The following is a 14,519-nucleotide window of genomic DNA, read 5'->3' as shown; positions in this document are numbered from 1 at the left end:
GGAGGTCCGTTCTTAACCTGAAACTGTTCTTAACCTGAGGTACCACTTTAGCTAATGGGGCCTCCTGCTACCACCACAAGATCTTTTTTTATTATTTAATAAAAATACTTTATTTTATTGTTTCAAATTATAATACATACACATATTTCCGACAAAACATACAAGATTTCTGTTCTCATCCTGAAGCAAAGTTCTTAACCCAAGGTACTATTTCTGGGTTAGCGGAGTCTGTAACCTGAAGCTTCTGTAACCTGAAGTGCCTGTAACCAGAGGTACCATTGTATTCGGAGTAAAGTTTAGTTAGATACAATCCTGAGGTATCTACCGGTAACTCACTGAGGAATAATTTTCGATTTGAGGTGTAGAACAAATTATTTCCAGGCAGGAGGCTTCCCAAACCCATTGCTTGAAGTTGCCTGAAACATGCAGGTATAAGCAGTGCTTTGCACTTCTTCAATTTTAAAAAACAGATAAACCAATATAATGCATGAAGCTTCATTTAAGAGAATCTGTTTCATGTAATACAGGACAAAGCAACAGTCTATTGCTACAGTGCTATTATTAAGGTGAATACTATACAAATCATTTGTTCCTTATGACCTGTTTTGCATCTAAACAAACCATGGTTTAATGCAGAAGACTGGGTTCCAGGAGCTATGGTTATGGCCACTGCACTCCTCTCCTAGTCCTGCTTCTGCTGAGGAATGAATTGTCCAGTGTTATGTCCAAATCCAATCTAGTGGTTTCTATTACTCCAAACAAAAGATGGGCTGTAATCAACCACAAGGCCAGGTTCAAACCTAATACTAAGTCAAACTAAGGCTTAGCCATTGGTAGTGCAGCAGCTGCAATCTTCACTTCATGAGGTAAAGGTCAATGGTAAATGACCCCTGGACAGTTAAGTCCAGTCAAAGGCGACTATGTAGTGTGGCGCTCATCTCACTTCAGGCCGAAGAAGCTGGCATTTGTCCACAGACAGCTTTCTGGGTTATGTGGCCAACATGACTAAACCACTTCTGGCGCAACAGAACACCATGACAGAAGCCAGAGCGCACAGAAATGCTGTTTACCTTCCGGCCGCAGCGGTACCTAGTTATCTACTTGCACCGGTATACTTTTGAACTGCTAGGTTGGCAGATGCTGGGACAGAGCAATGGGAGCTCACTCCATCGCACAGATTCAAACTGCTGACCTTCTGATCAGCAAGCCCAAGAGGCTCAGTGGTTTAGACCACAGTGCCACCCATGTCCCCTCACTCCATGAACCCACATGTTTGCTCTTGCACATAAAGCCATTATTTGGCTTAGTGGTATGCACACTTAGTGCTACACACAAACCAGTTAAAATACTAATGAGTATGCTAAACTTACAGTGGACATCTCATATTAAACAACTCATTAAAGGACAGCACCGAAATGGTCCATATCACGTTTACTGAAAAGATTTAAAAGATGTCTCTCAGTATAGTTTTGTCATTTTTAAAGAGCATAGCTTTCATTTAAAAAACAAGCACAACAATTTGAAACTAATGGAATATAAATGGACATTTCTCAGACAAACAGAGTTCTCTCCTCTGTTTCCGTCATGTTTTAATTTATTAGTTTCCAAAAAGCAGCTTTAGCAGGCTTACTGGAAGGAAGCCACATGTATTACTTCTGACAAGTCTTCTCAACACTCTGGATTGTAACCATGGGAAAAGAAATGTGACCCAAAGTCACAGATACACCAAATAAGGCAATCGTCTCTAAGGAGGAACATCCTCTTGAGATGGTGCCAAACTGATTTAAATAAATGAAGTGGAAATATGGTACTGAGGCAAGTCAAAGGGAATTGAATGGCTTAATCAAAGTTATCACTCTAGCACCAGTCCTACTGAAGTGCAGTTTGTGGTAGTTAATTGTGTGGTATGAGTGTAAGACCTTCAGAGAAAATCTCCAATGCACGATTTCATCTTCCAAAAATATTTCATAATTAGTTCTACTAAAATCAGCACTGTTACATCCCAACGCTTGCTGCACCAGCAAACCACTCTTGAGAATGGGTTTATCCAGGCTTGTAAATAAGGGCATACTTTAATAATCTATCAAGTATTTAAGTAGCTGCCTGCACATACTTAAATTATTTCTTTTAAATAAAAAAAATACTAAGGAACCAGGTTTTGCAAAGCTTTCAGGCCTGGTCACCTAAAGAAAGTTATTATCACAGGCAAGTCATTGAGCGTTTACTTACAAACCTGATTTAGCTTCTACAGCATCCTAAAGTTGTTTATCAGCATGGCAGGATGCTATTGTGGCACTATAGGCTAATATGTCAGGGCAAAGGTTATGGTAAAAAAAGGTAGTGCAGATGAAGAAGTACCTGCAAGAATTGCAAAGCTTAATCCCCAAAGCTCAACCGAACTCAATTTAAAACAAAAACAATTCAAATGCAGATAAATATTGTGCAATACTTAGTCAGAAAAAGTACTCAGAAGATTATTATCTTTAAGAGCTCTTTAAAACATGTACAAGATCGCCATTCTAAATAAGAGTCACAGAAACAAGGTCCTTCTGACCTAAACTCCTTGGGAATGCAAGGTTAATAGGATCAATGTTATAATATTTTTCATACAATAAAACAAAATGGGAAATTGTGGAAGATTTAGACTTTCTTTGATTGTTCTTGCTTAATCTGACCTTCACTTTAAATATGTTATCACCACCATTACATTCTTTGGGAAGAAAACTGGGAAGGAGAAATCCTTGGGTGAAATAATGTTAATTCCCAGTCACCATTGGTCAATGCTCACTTCAGTCTGATTTTCTGTCAGACCCATGGGTTAGAAATTCCTGGGTTAGAAATTCATCAGCCAGGGAACTGTTCCAACTTAAGCTATGACCTGAGATACTGTTATGATGACAGTGCTGATCTTAGCAGAGGCAAGGCCTTGTGGATGGCTCAGAATAAATGCTATAAGAGAACATTTCTTCTGGCGGTTCCCTCACTATAAGAAGCCAAGTTACAGGGAACCAGGCAGAGGGCCTTCTCGGTAGTGGCACCCGCCCTGTGGAACGCCCTCCCACCAGATGTCAAAGAGAAAAACAACTACCAGACTTTTAGAAGACATCTGAAGGCAGCCCTGTTTAGGGAGGCTTTTAATGTTTAATAGATTGTTGCATTTTAATGTTCTGTTGGAATCCGCCCAGAGTGGCTGGGGAAACCCAGCCAAGATGGGCGGGGTACAAATAAATTATTATTATTATTATTATTATTATTATTATTATTATTATTATTATTATGTTGTTGTTGTTGTTGTTGTTGTTGTTGTTGTTGTTGTTGTTGTTGTTTCAGTAAAAGTCAGCCTGAGACTGAGCCTCCTATATGAGCACCATTCTGGCGCAATTGCAAGTTCCACCTTTCCTGAAAGATGCCTTCACTCAGCCCGTTCCAGCAAGTCTTCTACTCTGACCAAGTGGAGAAAAATGCAGATTGTATCAGGGCTTCTGTGACGAAGTTCTCTGAGTCAGAGGATAGCAATAGGGCATCCTGAGGCTGAAGGGGCACTAGTACCATGTGCTCATCTTGTGGATGTGCTTCTGGTCATGTGTGCAAGTCCCCTTCAGGCTCCCAATTGCTTGATCCAATCCCAGGTTCATGACAGATACTTAGGGAAATGAGATGAAGGGTCAGGACAGTGAAAAACAAAATCAGAATGTTTTTCTCTTACCTAAATAATTGGGTTAAACTAGGCAGGTAGTTTTTATTTACAACAACCCCAAAACAGTGAATGATGTGCTTAGCCCCTTTGAAATTAGTGGGTTTGAGCTCTTTTAAGACTATGCAGGATTACAGCCTTGATCTTGCTTTCTTGCAAGTAATCTGTGTAAGGGCTAATAACTTTTGGAGAGGACTTTGTTGCAAGACATTCATTAGACTTTAATACTGTAGAATTAAAACACCGGATATTATGTTAAATTACTGCATTAATTTAAAAGTCAGGAGGCTTACCATTAACAGCTTTTTCATAGTTTTTCCCCAGGTTTATTAAATTCCGCAGCCCTGGATTGAACTGTTCCATAACATTCTGGTGAAGAACAACAAAATCAGAGATATCATTAAAGTGGCATAAAAATGTAGTTTAAAGTGTCTAAAACATTTTTTAGCAAAGCATATCACTTAAATTGAGTCACATTTCTAGCTCAACTGCACGGAAATCATTTTAAAATATACACTGCTTTTCCATCTACTGGCCTTTGAGGTGGCCTGACATTTTTATTTATTTAACAAAATGTATATCCTGCTGGGTTACAATAAAACTTCTAAGCAATTTACAATAATGACTTCAGATTCAGGGGGGCGGAATTGCTTCACACCTTGAACATGTGTTTCAGTATGTCTGAGAGAAGGTCTGACCTAAGATCAGAGCAGTGCAATGTTCACTGATTCTGTAAGGCTTCACATATTTATAAGCCAAAATGAAACCATCATTTCCTCAAATATCTTCTTACAAGAAAAACAATGACAGAAGTAACAAACACCCATAACCAAATAGGGGACGTATATTTTATACCCACATTCCCAATTATTTGTGTTGATATTTTTTTTTATAAGAATTTATTAATTTTCCATAACAGACAAACAATCCAACACCATCACCAACATTAACCCAACACGTACCCATCCCAACTAAAAATAAACAAATACAAACATATCAATAATTCTTCTTCTTCTGAAAAAAAAAATTCTTGGTCGAATCTTGATTTTGACTTCCCCTGCCTATTCTCATTCGGTTCCAATTCCAAATATTACTTTGATAACTTCTTGTTCTAAAAATAAAACTTAAACACATTTTTTAAAAAAGATTTAACACTAAACATTCTTCTTAAAAATCTTATTTTCTAAATTACAATATTTATTCTAGTTCTTAACTTAGCTAAAATCAATTCATATTGTAACTTCACATTAATTCATCACAAAATTCTATACCTTAACATATTATTCTTAACCAGATCCTAACAAACATCTTCTTCCCTTAAACTGCTGCTAATAAAAAAAATCCAAATATCCCTATTCTAGTTCAAAAGCTTAAAGTCTTAACACACCGGCTTCAGAGTACCATAATAAACCATTTTTGCTTTGCCCTTAATACAATTCACCCTATCCCCCTTCTGTCCATTTTTTCCCGTCTTGTTCCGGAGCCGCTCCTCGAAATGTCCTCTTTCCTTATAAATCCACAGATCCAGACAAAATCCATAGCAATCCTTGCATAGAGCTTCAGGGTACGCACTTCCTCTTCTTCCAGCTTCTCCGGTTCAAAATACCATTCTTCTTTTGTTTGTAGACTTATTAATTTTTTCACCAACACTCCCGAGCTCTCACCTCGAAAGTTAGATATAGAAATCTTCCCCGTCCTGGGTCTGCCACCCCCAAAGGACGTTTCTTTTTTCCGGAGTTGCCAAGCCATTTTACTCTGTTCTTCAATCATCCCTTTCAGCTCTTTGCCAAGGCTCTCTTCCAAAGCCGCCATTTCCAGGAAGGTCTCCTCTGTGGGTAATATCTTTTCTGACATGTCCCGGTTCAGTATCACCAATTTTTGGTTAAGCAGCTCCAGTCTCAAAAAAGTAATCCTTTGATCCTCAGTCAATCCATAGTTCGTAATCAACTCAAAAACGAATCCCAGCATGGCAGAAGCGGGCATAGGTATCAAATTACAGTTTCAATTTCAGAGCTTTCCCATCTTAGTGCCAGTAAATTTCCACTCAGTCACAGTCTTTCACCGCCATTTTCCCTGTGCCAGGGCGCCAAGAACACAGTTTTTTAAAGAGAGATATTCTCCACTAACTTACTCCCCAGAGGGAGATCGAAACAGTCTCACTTGTCAAACTTAAGATACTTTATAGCCATCATTGTAGCAGCAGCCTCTTAAACCAGTTATTTTCTATCCACCGAAGGGAGGGAGGCAGACTTTCCTTAACCTCCCGGATCGTTAAAAACGGAAAACGAATCAAATCCAGTACTCACAACCACCGGGCTTCTTTAGTTTCCATCCTTGCAGGGAGAACATTGACGCTCGTCGCGAGCGGCGGCCGCCGCTTCACTGACCCGGTTGGGGCATGTCCCCTAATGGCCCAGCTCCATTGTCCCTTCACCCCCACTCCCCCTTTACAGGGGGAACGAGGGAAGGGTTCAGAGCTTTAACGGGCCCGCCGGGGAGCCCAGGGCGCGGGACGCTCTTCCCGTGCCCCACCGGAGCCCCGCTTAGCGGTAGCGGGGCTCCAACCGCCGGGCCAGCCTGGGTCGCCTCGCTGCCGAGGCAACCCACAACCGCCCGCGATGGCGTCGCCGCCAGAAGTCCTATTTGTGTTGATATTTGTGCCTCATTTCTTCTGGCCTCGGAAAGTTTGATGCTAGAACTCTGGTGTCAGTACCTAGAGTAAAAACCTATTTCAAGTTTTTATGGTTTTTGAAACCAATGTTGCAAGGCAGAAAATGGGACTGATCACAAACAGAATTAAACTGTGGTCTACCATGATATGTTTGATCAGACAAATCCCACCATCCAGGCAACAGCAAATGAAACCAAAGTCAGTTTCTGCAAACCACACTTTTCAGAAGTGACCAGTGACCTGTAATGAGCAGATAAAGAAAAATAAAGGAAGCTAGTGCTGTTTCTTATCTGAAATAAAGATCTAACAACAGACCTTGTCTCAAGCATGTTGTAGGGTGTTGTGGCTCAGGTAGGTACTGATGGGGGCTGCTGGGGAAGGGGATGTTGGCCAGGTGTGTGCAATGTACTGTAACTCAATAGCACCATAATCTTAATGATGAATTTTCTCATGGAAACTATATAACACCAGGTATTCCATACTTCCCACCCTCTCTGGAGCTCTGAGATGTTGACCTTAACCTTGATCGCCTGAATGAAAGCCAAATTGATTTCCACTGCTGAGTTTTGGCTTATGTAGTGAAAATACACTGCAGCTGTTAAGTGTCACCCAATGTCATTTATTTTATTTTAATAAGATAATAAGTACATGTTTCATTGGTGCAAAAAACATTCTATTCCTAACAAGGAAAATCTATCCTATTTTGGCCATACAATTTCCTAATACACTGTGCACGGAAAAGATTTCTCTTCCTGAACTCAAAAGCTTATACAGATAATTTGAAACCCTCAATAACACAAAAATAAGGTTTAAAAAACAGCACCTGAAAGCCAGCTCAGTCTTATGCATGGGGTATGCAGTGATAGAATGTAACTTGGCTATGCAATATCTTTCCTCAGACTGAAAAGCAATTTCCTTGCAGCATGGGGGAAGGACTGCTCTGAGAAAAGTACATCTTACAGAAACAGTTTCACAGTTCTTTGGATCCTGACCAGAATTTTGAAGTATTCTTTTTATCTACTCACTCTTTGACCAAAACAATTCACTTCTTCCAAATATGAAATATTTGTGTTCTGAAAAACTAACCATTGTATCAGACTGGAACACTGGGATAAAGTCTAAAGCACTCACTTTAAAAAGAATGAATGAAGGCAACAGTAGATTTCAAATACTATTTGTGTGTGTGTGTGTGTGTGTGTGTGTGTGTGTGTGATTTTATGGCCCTAATGAAATATTAATAACATTAACTGGACCCAACTTACTTGAACCCAACTTTTAAATTCAAATATTAAACTTGCCAAAGTTATGGACAAGGCTGTTATTAAAAGTTCATGTTCTAACCATAGCTTTTCGGTATGTCAAAGGCCAAAAATGTGAAACTAATTAGGCAGGAGAAACATTAACAATGGCAATATACTATAGGTTGTTCCTATTATCTGAACAATTGATAAAAACATTAAAAATGAGACCATCAAGGCTGTGAGTCCTGGAAGACCTGCTCCTTTTCCATCTAGCCTGGGAGGACAGGACCCTAACGACTTCAGCTGAAGCTGCTGGGCAGACCTTTGGGCTGGGGTATTGCTTAGGGGGTCTTGGGGTCAGGGGCGTAGAAAGGGGTGGTGATGGGTGCAGTCTGCCCCAGGTGTCATCTCTGAGGGGTGTGTGTGACAAAATCCCCCCAGGCGGGGATCGCTGCGCTGATTGCCCCCCTGGACAGGGAACACCACACCAACTGCCTCCGTGGTGCCCGAGTGGCTAGCTACGCTGCTATTGTTGTTATTGATATTATTTTTTGTATCTTTATTTTAGATCTTATTATGATTTATGTGGAAATTGTTTCAATTTGGTTGTGTACTATTTGATGTTTTATTTATTGTTTATGACTGCTTTTGTTGTTTATAGTTATGTATTTTTTCCTGCAGTAAGCCGCCTTGAGCATGGTTTTAACTATGGGAAAGCAGCATACAAATAAAATTATGTATGCATGTTTAAAAATACCCAATGACAATACACACAGAACGATATAAAATAAATGCATTTAGCTAGATTACCTGAGCAGTTCACATCACAATAGGTAAAAACTATTTACAGTAAGTGCAGGTTGTAAACTGACCTTTTGTCTACATTTGAAACAGTTAACTATTCTAGGAATACTGCTTCATACCACACACGCCCTGTTGATACAAGATAATAATGTCCAGACAATGCCTTTGCCTTGTCATAGCTCTCCCTCACTACATAATAGTTGAGGTTTTCCAGTATCTCACAGCTATCTTGCAGTGCACTTGATCTTTCCCATCAACTTTTCTTCATGGTCACACAAACATCTGGATGTATTATTTTAGGAATCAGGACTTTGATCATTACATCAAAAACAAAATGACTCAAAATTACCTTCTCCATAGAATACAGTAAGAGCCTCAGAACCAGTACATACTGTACATTTACTGTCATCTGGGCTCAGATCTTGATGTAAGGTGAGCAATATTTGGGAAATAATAAATATGTACTTGAACTGGAGTAAAAAAAAACAATTTTATTCCTTTCTTATGGTCCCTCCTACATAACTCTACGAGATGTAATAGTGTTTGTGTTATAGCATATTGTTATTATTTATATTTGTAAGGTGCTCTGGGAGCCTTTCTTACTAAAGAGCAAGGCAATAGCTATGTAAATGATCATTATACAGATGTGAACTTAGATCAAATGCATCTCACTCCCACAGGATAGCTTCCAATGGTTGTAGGCATTAATACTTCTGAATACCAGTTGCTGGAAACCACGGGAGGAGAAGAGAGCTCTTGTGCTCGGGTCCTGCTGGCAGATTTTCCACAGACATCTGGCTGACCACTGTGAGAACAGGATATTAGTCTAGATGAGTATTTGGACTGATCTAGCAGGTCCTTCTTATGTTCTTAAATGATTGGCTAGAACATCAACTGACCAACTAACACAAATGGCACAGGAATTCATCCAAGAGCTCTGAATGCTAAAAACCATGTGTGATATTCTACTAAGTTTTACTCAAAGTACATCTATTGAAATTAATAGACTTAACTTAGTCGTGTTCATTCATTTCAGTGGGCCTACTCTGAGTAAACTCGGCTGACTCCATGTATTAAATGTTGCAGTAGAACTTCTAATAAAAATACCCACAATCTATAATTTAATTCCATACAACACAGCCAACCTCATTTGTACCTGGGAGACCTCACTATGTGATGGTGAGGACTAAATTTGACTGGGACCAAGATTAGACTAGGATTGATGAATAGGATGCTGTGAAAATTGCCCACCTCAATAGGTTTGATCCTTTGCAGGTACCTAGTTTTGAATGCATCCAGTTCTGAGGCTAACAGAATAATAATCAGTCAATTTATGCCAAGTCTGATGCATCATGACACTGATCTTATCTGAGTTAACTATGCAGTGGTGGCAACAGTAGCAGTTCTAGGTGGTGAATGATCTGCCCTATTGGGTTTCAGTGCCTGTCTAGGAAGGCTTACACTGCCTAAAACAAAGTAACCTTTTCACTGACAATAGCTTGAAATCGTTTTTTTACTACTTTCTACTTATGAAGATTTGCTTTTCTTTTGCTTAAATAATTTTGTGTTTTCTTTTGCTTGGACAATTTCTATAAATTTAGGTTATATTGTTGCATAAATTGAAATGAGTTGCATCTCTTTTAAATTGTTTTAGTTGGCTAGATGCTCTGAAGGTGCACATATTGGAAATACAATACATAAAGCTCACCACACATGCTTTCCAACTGATTGTTTACCATAGCTCACATTGGAAAAGAGTTTCCCCCTTATGACTCACTGGGTTTTTAGAATGTATGTGTTTGGAAGACTCTGGTTGTATTATCCTTGACTGGGATATACGGTATCTTCCGATACCTATTTTTATATATTATCAGTATGCTGAACTCTTACCTACAGCAATTGATTTTCTGATAATTTAAATAAATTTACCATACTGCTGTCAACTACTGTTCTAAGCTTCTTGTCCCGACCCACTTCTTCAACCAGAGATCCCAAACATCTTTCAGATATACACCCATGGGCATCTTCAACTAATCTAATTTGCTGCAATTTGTTCTGCTGTATTATTTAAAGATTTCCTGTGGGAAAAAGACAAAATAAGTAGAGGCAATATTTGTCTCTAGAATGTTCCATATTTACTTATCTTCGCTATGTAGTGATTTTGAATGGTCACATACTTCTGACCTTCCTCCTTTCATGTTGATTCTCTAGCAAGCATTGGTTTTCCCTGATTACAGTGCTTTAATAGCATCTCAGTCATTTATAACAAGTGCAGACAACTTAGGATGGTGAAATGGTATGGTGCTCAGTTTGAAAAGCAACAGAAGTATAATCCAATCCCCCTCTTCTGGAGGAATGTTTAGATATAAGCTTTATATCTGTGACTAAGGTGAATCAAAGGTGTCAAATCACTTTGTGCAATTTCTTTTACCATCATTTATTTATATAGCACCCACTCATATAAAATATCAAGGTGGTGTACATTTTTTGTTGTTGGCACCTGTCTGTCGCAAGAGACAATGGAGTGCACCTTCTGGGGCAAAGCCAAATTGCTGGAGAATTACAGCATGCACAGAGACCAGTAACGCGTAACTGCTGCCTCCCGCACTGTTTTTGCTGTTACAGGTGGGTAGCCGTGTTGGTCTGCCATAGTCAAAACAAAATCGAAAATTCTTTCTAGTAGCACCTTAGAGACCAACTGAGTTTGTTCCTGGTATGAGCTTTCGTGTGCATGCACACTTCTTCAGATACACTGAAACAGAAGTCACCAGATCCTTAAATATAGTGGGGGAGTGGGGAGGGGTATTACTCAGAAGGGTGGTGGGAATGGGTGATAGGCTGATAAGTGTGGAAAACCTGTTGACGAGGTTTTCCACACTTATCAGCCTATCACCCATTCCCACCACCCTTCTGAGTAATACCCCTCCCCACTCCCCCACTATATTTAAGGATCTGGTGTCTTCTGTTTCAGTGTATCTGAAGAAGTGTGCATGCACACGAAAGCTCATACCAGGAACAAACTCAGTTGGTCTCTAAGGTGCTACTAGAAAGAATTTTCGATTTTGTTTTGTTTTTGCTGTGTTAGCTGCGCCGAAGTGGCCTCACTACTGCAAACCTGGGCAGTGTGTATGGAGGTCCTTGGCTGCCCAGATGACGACTCCCCTCTTGGCCTCACTGATGTGGTCCAAAGCAAAGCAAAGCAATACCTTTGGCATCAGATTGGCTGCAGACGTTGCCAGAGGGAGATGTACAAGATACCATCCAACCACATTAGGGACTCCAGGTTTGTGTAGGGCTTACTGCTTAGTCTTTTCTTCTCCTGAAGATGTCCTGCAAGGCAGTGGATATGGATTTTTCCTTGGGGTTTACTTCCAAAGCCTTTCTCACAAATGAGCATAGCCACAAGGCAGCAGAGGTTTAAGATTATTTTCTTACTCCTAGATGGGCTACCTTTCCAGGTTGACGAGCCCCATCTACCCCTCACTTCCCTCTACAGCACATGTAGTAACCTCCTTCATTACCTTCGGACCCACTATTGGTCTCATCTGCTCAACCCACCAGAGCTTGTCTTCATATGCAGGGGAAGTCCCTAACTCACCGAGAGTTTGAGACTCATCGGCTACACCTTACCTTGTTTAACCAGCCAGTTGAAGCAATTTCCTGGGCTGTGGCCACTGTCATATGCTGACACAGGGGAGAGTTGAGTGCAGGATGGAAAGAGAAGGAAGTGTCCCTCACCAGAAGTACTACACCTCCCTTAACACCCCTAACAACAATATACCGTAGCTAAACACAGTACTGTAAAACATAAGATACCATAAGGCAATACAAAATAATCATAAGAATGAATGATTTATCTTATATAACATTATGCTGCTTTTCCGCAACCCTTCTTCCTGAAACAGATCCCCCACCCATATATATAATTTCATGTTAAGCAATTTATCTGTATTAACTGTAGTTGAGGCTTACCCTAGCAAGTGTACACCACTGGTGCTGACAAACTGGTTAACAGCAATTGGGAATATTTACATCAGGCAAAAGAAAGACCACAAAGAGTGAGGAAGGATTGAGCTGGTGAGCGAGCGTTCCCCAGGCTTCTTCCCAACTTGCTAACCACAGTAAGCAGGAAGTCAACATTATGCCTGCACTAGCCCAATATGAATATTATTAGAATAGTTTCCATCAGTTGGAAGTTGCAATGCCAAGATTTCAGATTAATAACTGCTTTTTATAGCCTTCTGCAGAATAAATACTCCCAGACAGCACCAAAAGAAAAACACTCAGTGCATTCCTTTTTAAAACAATCACATCATTTCAGATTTCCTTCCTTAAATTGAAAGAACTGAAAAAACAGCAAACAAACATTCGTGATCACTCACTGATCTGTTTAAAAAGGTAACTGATATCTTACACAATAGCAACACAATCAATAAGGAAGCTAGATTTTTTTTTAAGAAACTAGAGACATAAAAAAGTAGAGACATGGTCATATAGAGTTAATGGCTCAAGCCATATGTTGTGCCAAGCCATGGTTTTTGACATTGTGAGAACAGTCCTGGGGTTGTGTGCATTCTGCTCCACCTATGTCCTCCCCTCATGCACCACGAGCCCCTCTCTCCCTAATTTGAAGAAAACCACAGCACTGTTTGACTCAAACAAGCAAACTACAGTTTCTGCTTGCCTTACAAGCCATGATTGAAAGCTGGAGTTTGATGGGGTGTGATTATTAGAATGTTGGGCTATGGGAAGATGTAGATTCAAATTCCCACTTAAGCATAATGCTTAAATGGTGCTTGGGATAGTTATCTCCTCTTAGCCAAATATATTTCACAGGGCTGTTGTCAGGGTACACTGGGGTGAAGAAATGACAATGGATTCTGCATTCTTTAGAAGAGTGAAATAAAAATGTAATAAATAGACCCTCATCTACTATATATTTTGGAAAGTGCTTTGCCCGTCTGTCAGTCTGTTCTCTATAGGTTTGGCAGCTTCTTGAGATCATAGAATTGTAGAGTTGAAAGGAACCATGATGGTCATCTAGTCCAACCCCCTGCACTGTGAAAAGCAACAGAGTCAAACTTGGTACAGGGTTTCCTGAGGCGAAGATCTTTGTCAATATTTGGGTGTCAGCTGCCAATTTGAACCAAGAAGGCAGACCAAAACATGACTTTGAAATGACTGCACCCATTATTTGGCATAGGTTTAGCCACTGCTTGAGATATGGTCACCAACCTTGGTAGGAAACTTCCTGAAGTGTGGCTTGCAGTCTTGGTTGACATTTGGAAATGTGAAGCTAGCATTTCACACTTTTTTGGCATAGGTTTGGCCACCTCTAAAGGTATTGCCTCAAAACTCAGCATGAGGCTTCTTGAGGTGGGGATGGCGGACTTGGTCATTGTTTGGTTGCTGGGTGCCATTTTGATGGCAGACCAAAATGAAACTTTGGTGTGACTTCACCTGCTTTTGGGAGTGATGGGTCCAAACTCACAAATTACATTATGCACTTAAAAATCACAGTATTTTTTAGTTTCTAAAAATTCCTGGGCAGCACTCGACATTCTCCATTAGTCTTTTTAAGACTAAGACTCATGGCAGACACAAGAGAACCAGTTGAGAAGGTTTATCTTATTAAGCACTTTGTACTCCTAATCACAGCACAAGTAGCAAGTACTGTGCAAAAACCAGGCTGATAGAAACTAACCTTGTGCTTTCACTCTTGCTGTGGATTTTATATACTGTACACACATGTGAAAATAATGTCAAAGTGTAGTTATAGGCTAGATACACTGTCCTCTATAAGTACTACAGAAATATTTTCACTTTCCAATCAAATGAAAGCTTTTGTAATTTCCTATACATGTTCAGCTTTGCTCTTATGCAGGACACACCTTCCAAGAACACAATAGCTCAGCATGTATTGACACAGATCAACAATGCATAAAGACCCAGCAGCTTATAAAGTTGAGGCTTATATCCTGCCGATATAGTCAGATCCTCAAGCTAACAATGACACCTTAACCAAACTTGCTAATCATTGGTTTGCAAAGAAATTCACAGCAACGTCATTAGGTATTTTTTTATATATAAAAGGTATTTAATCATATGA

At 39.9% G+C, this 14,519-nt stretch overlaps 1 protein-coding gene across 2 annotated transcripts in view; it reads right to left on the bottom strand.

Annotated features, from left to right (window-relative positions):
- BAIAP2L1 (BAR/IMD domain containing adaptor protein 2 like 1) overlaps positions 1–14,519 on the bottom strand; it is a 60,944-nt gene that overhangs the window by 36,743 nt on the left and 9,682 nt on the right. Inside the window, exon 2 of one of the 2 annotated variants that reach the window (XM_033166479.1) lies at positions 3,988–4,063. The exons of the other annotated variant lie outside the window; for it this stretch is intronic. Coding sequence (XP_033022370.1) covers positions 3,988–4,063 — 76 coding nt within the window. The remainder of the gene's footprint in view (positions 1–3,987; positions 4,064–14,519) is intronic. 2 annotated transcript variants of the gene reach the window in all.

The sequence above is a fragment of the Lacerta agilis genome, chromosome 13 (assembly GCF_009819535.1).
Source record: "Lacerta agilis isolate rLacAgi1 chromosome 13, rLacAgi1.pri, whole genome shotgun sequence".
In the NCBI taxonomy this organism is placed as follows: Eukaryota; Metazoa; Chordata; class Lepidosauria; order Squamata; family Lacertidae; genus Lacerta; species Lacerta agilis.
This window is presented reverse-complemented; position numbering and strand designations above follow the sequence as displayed.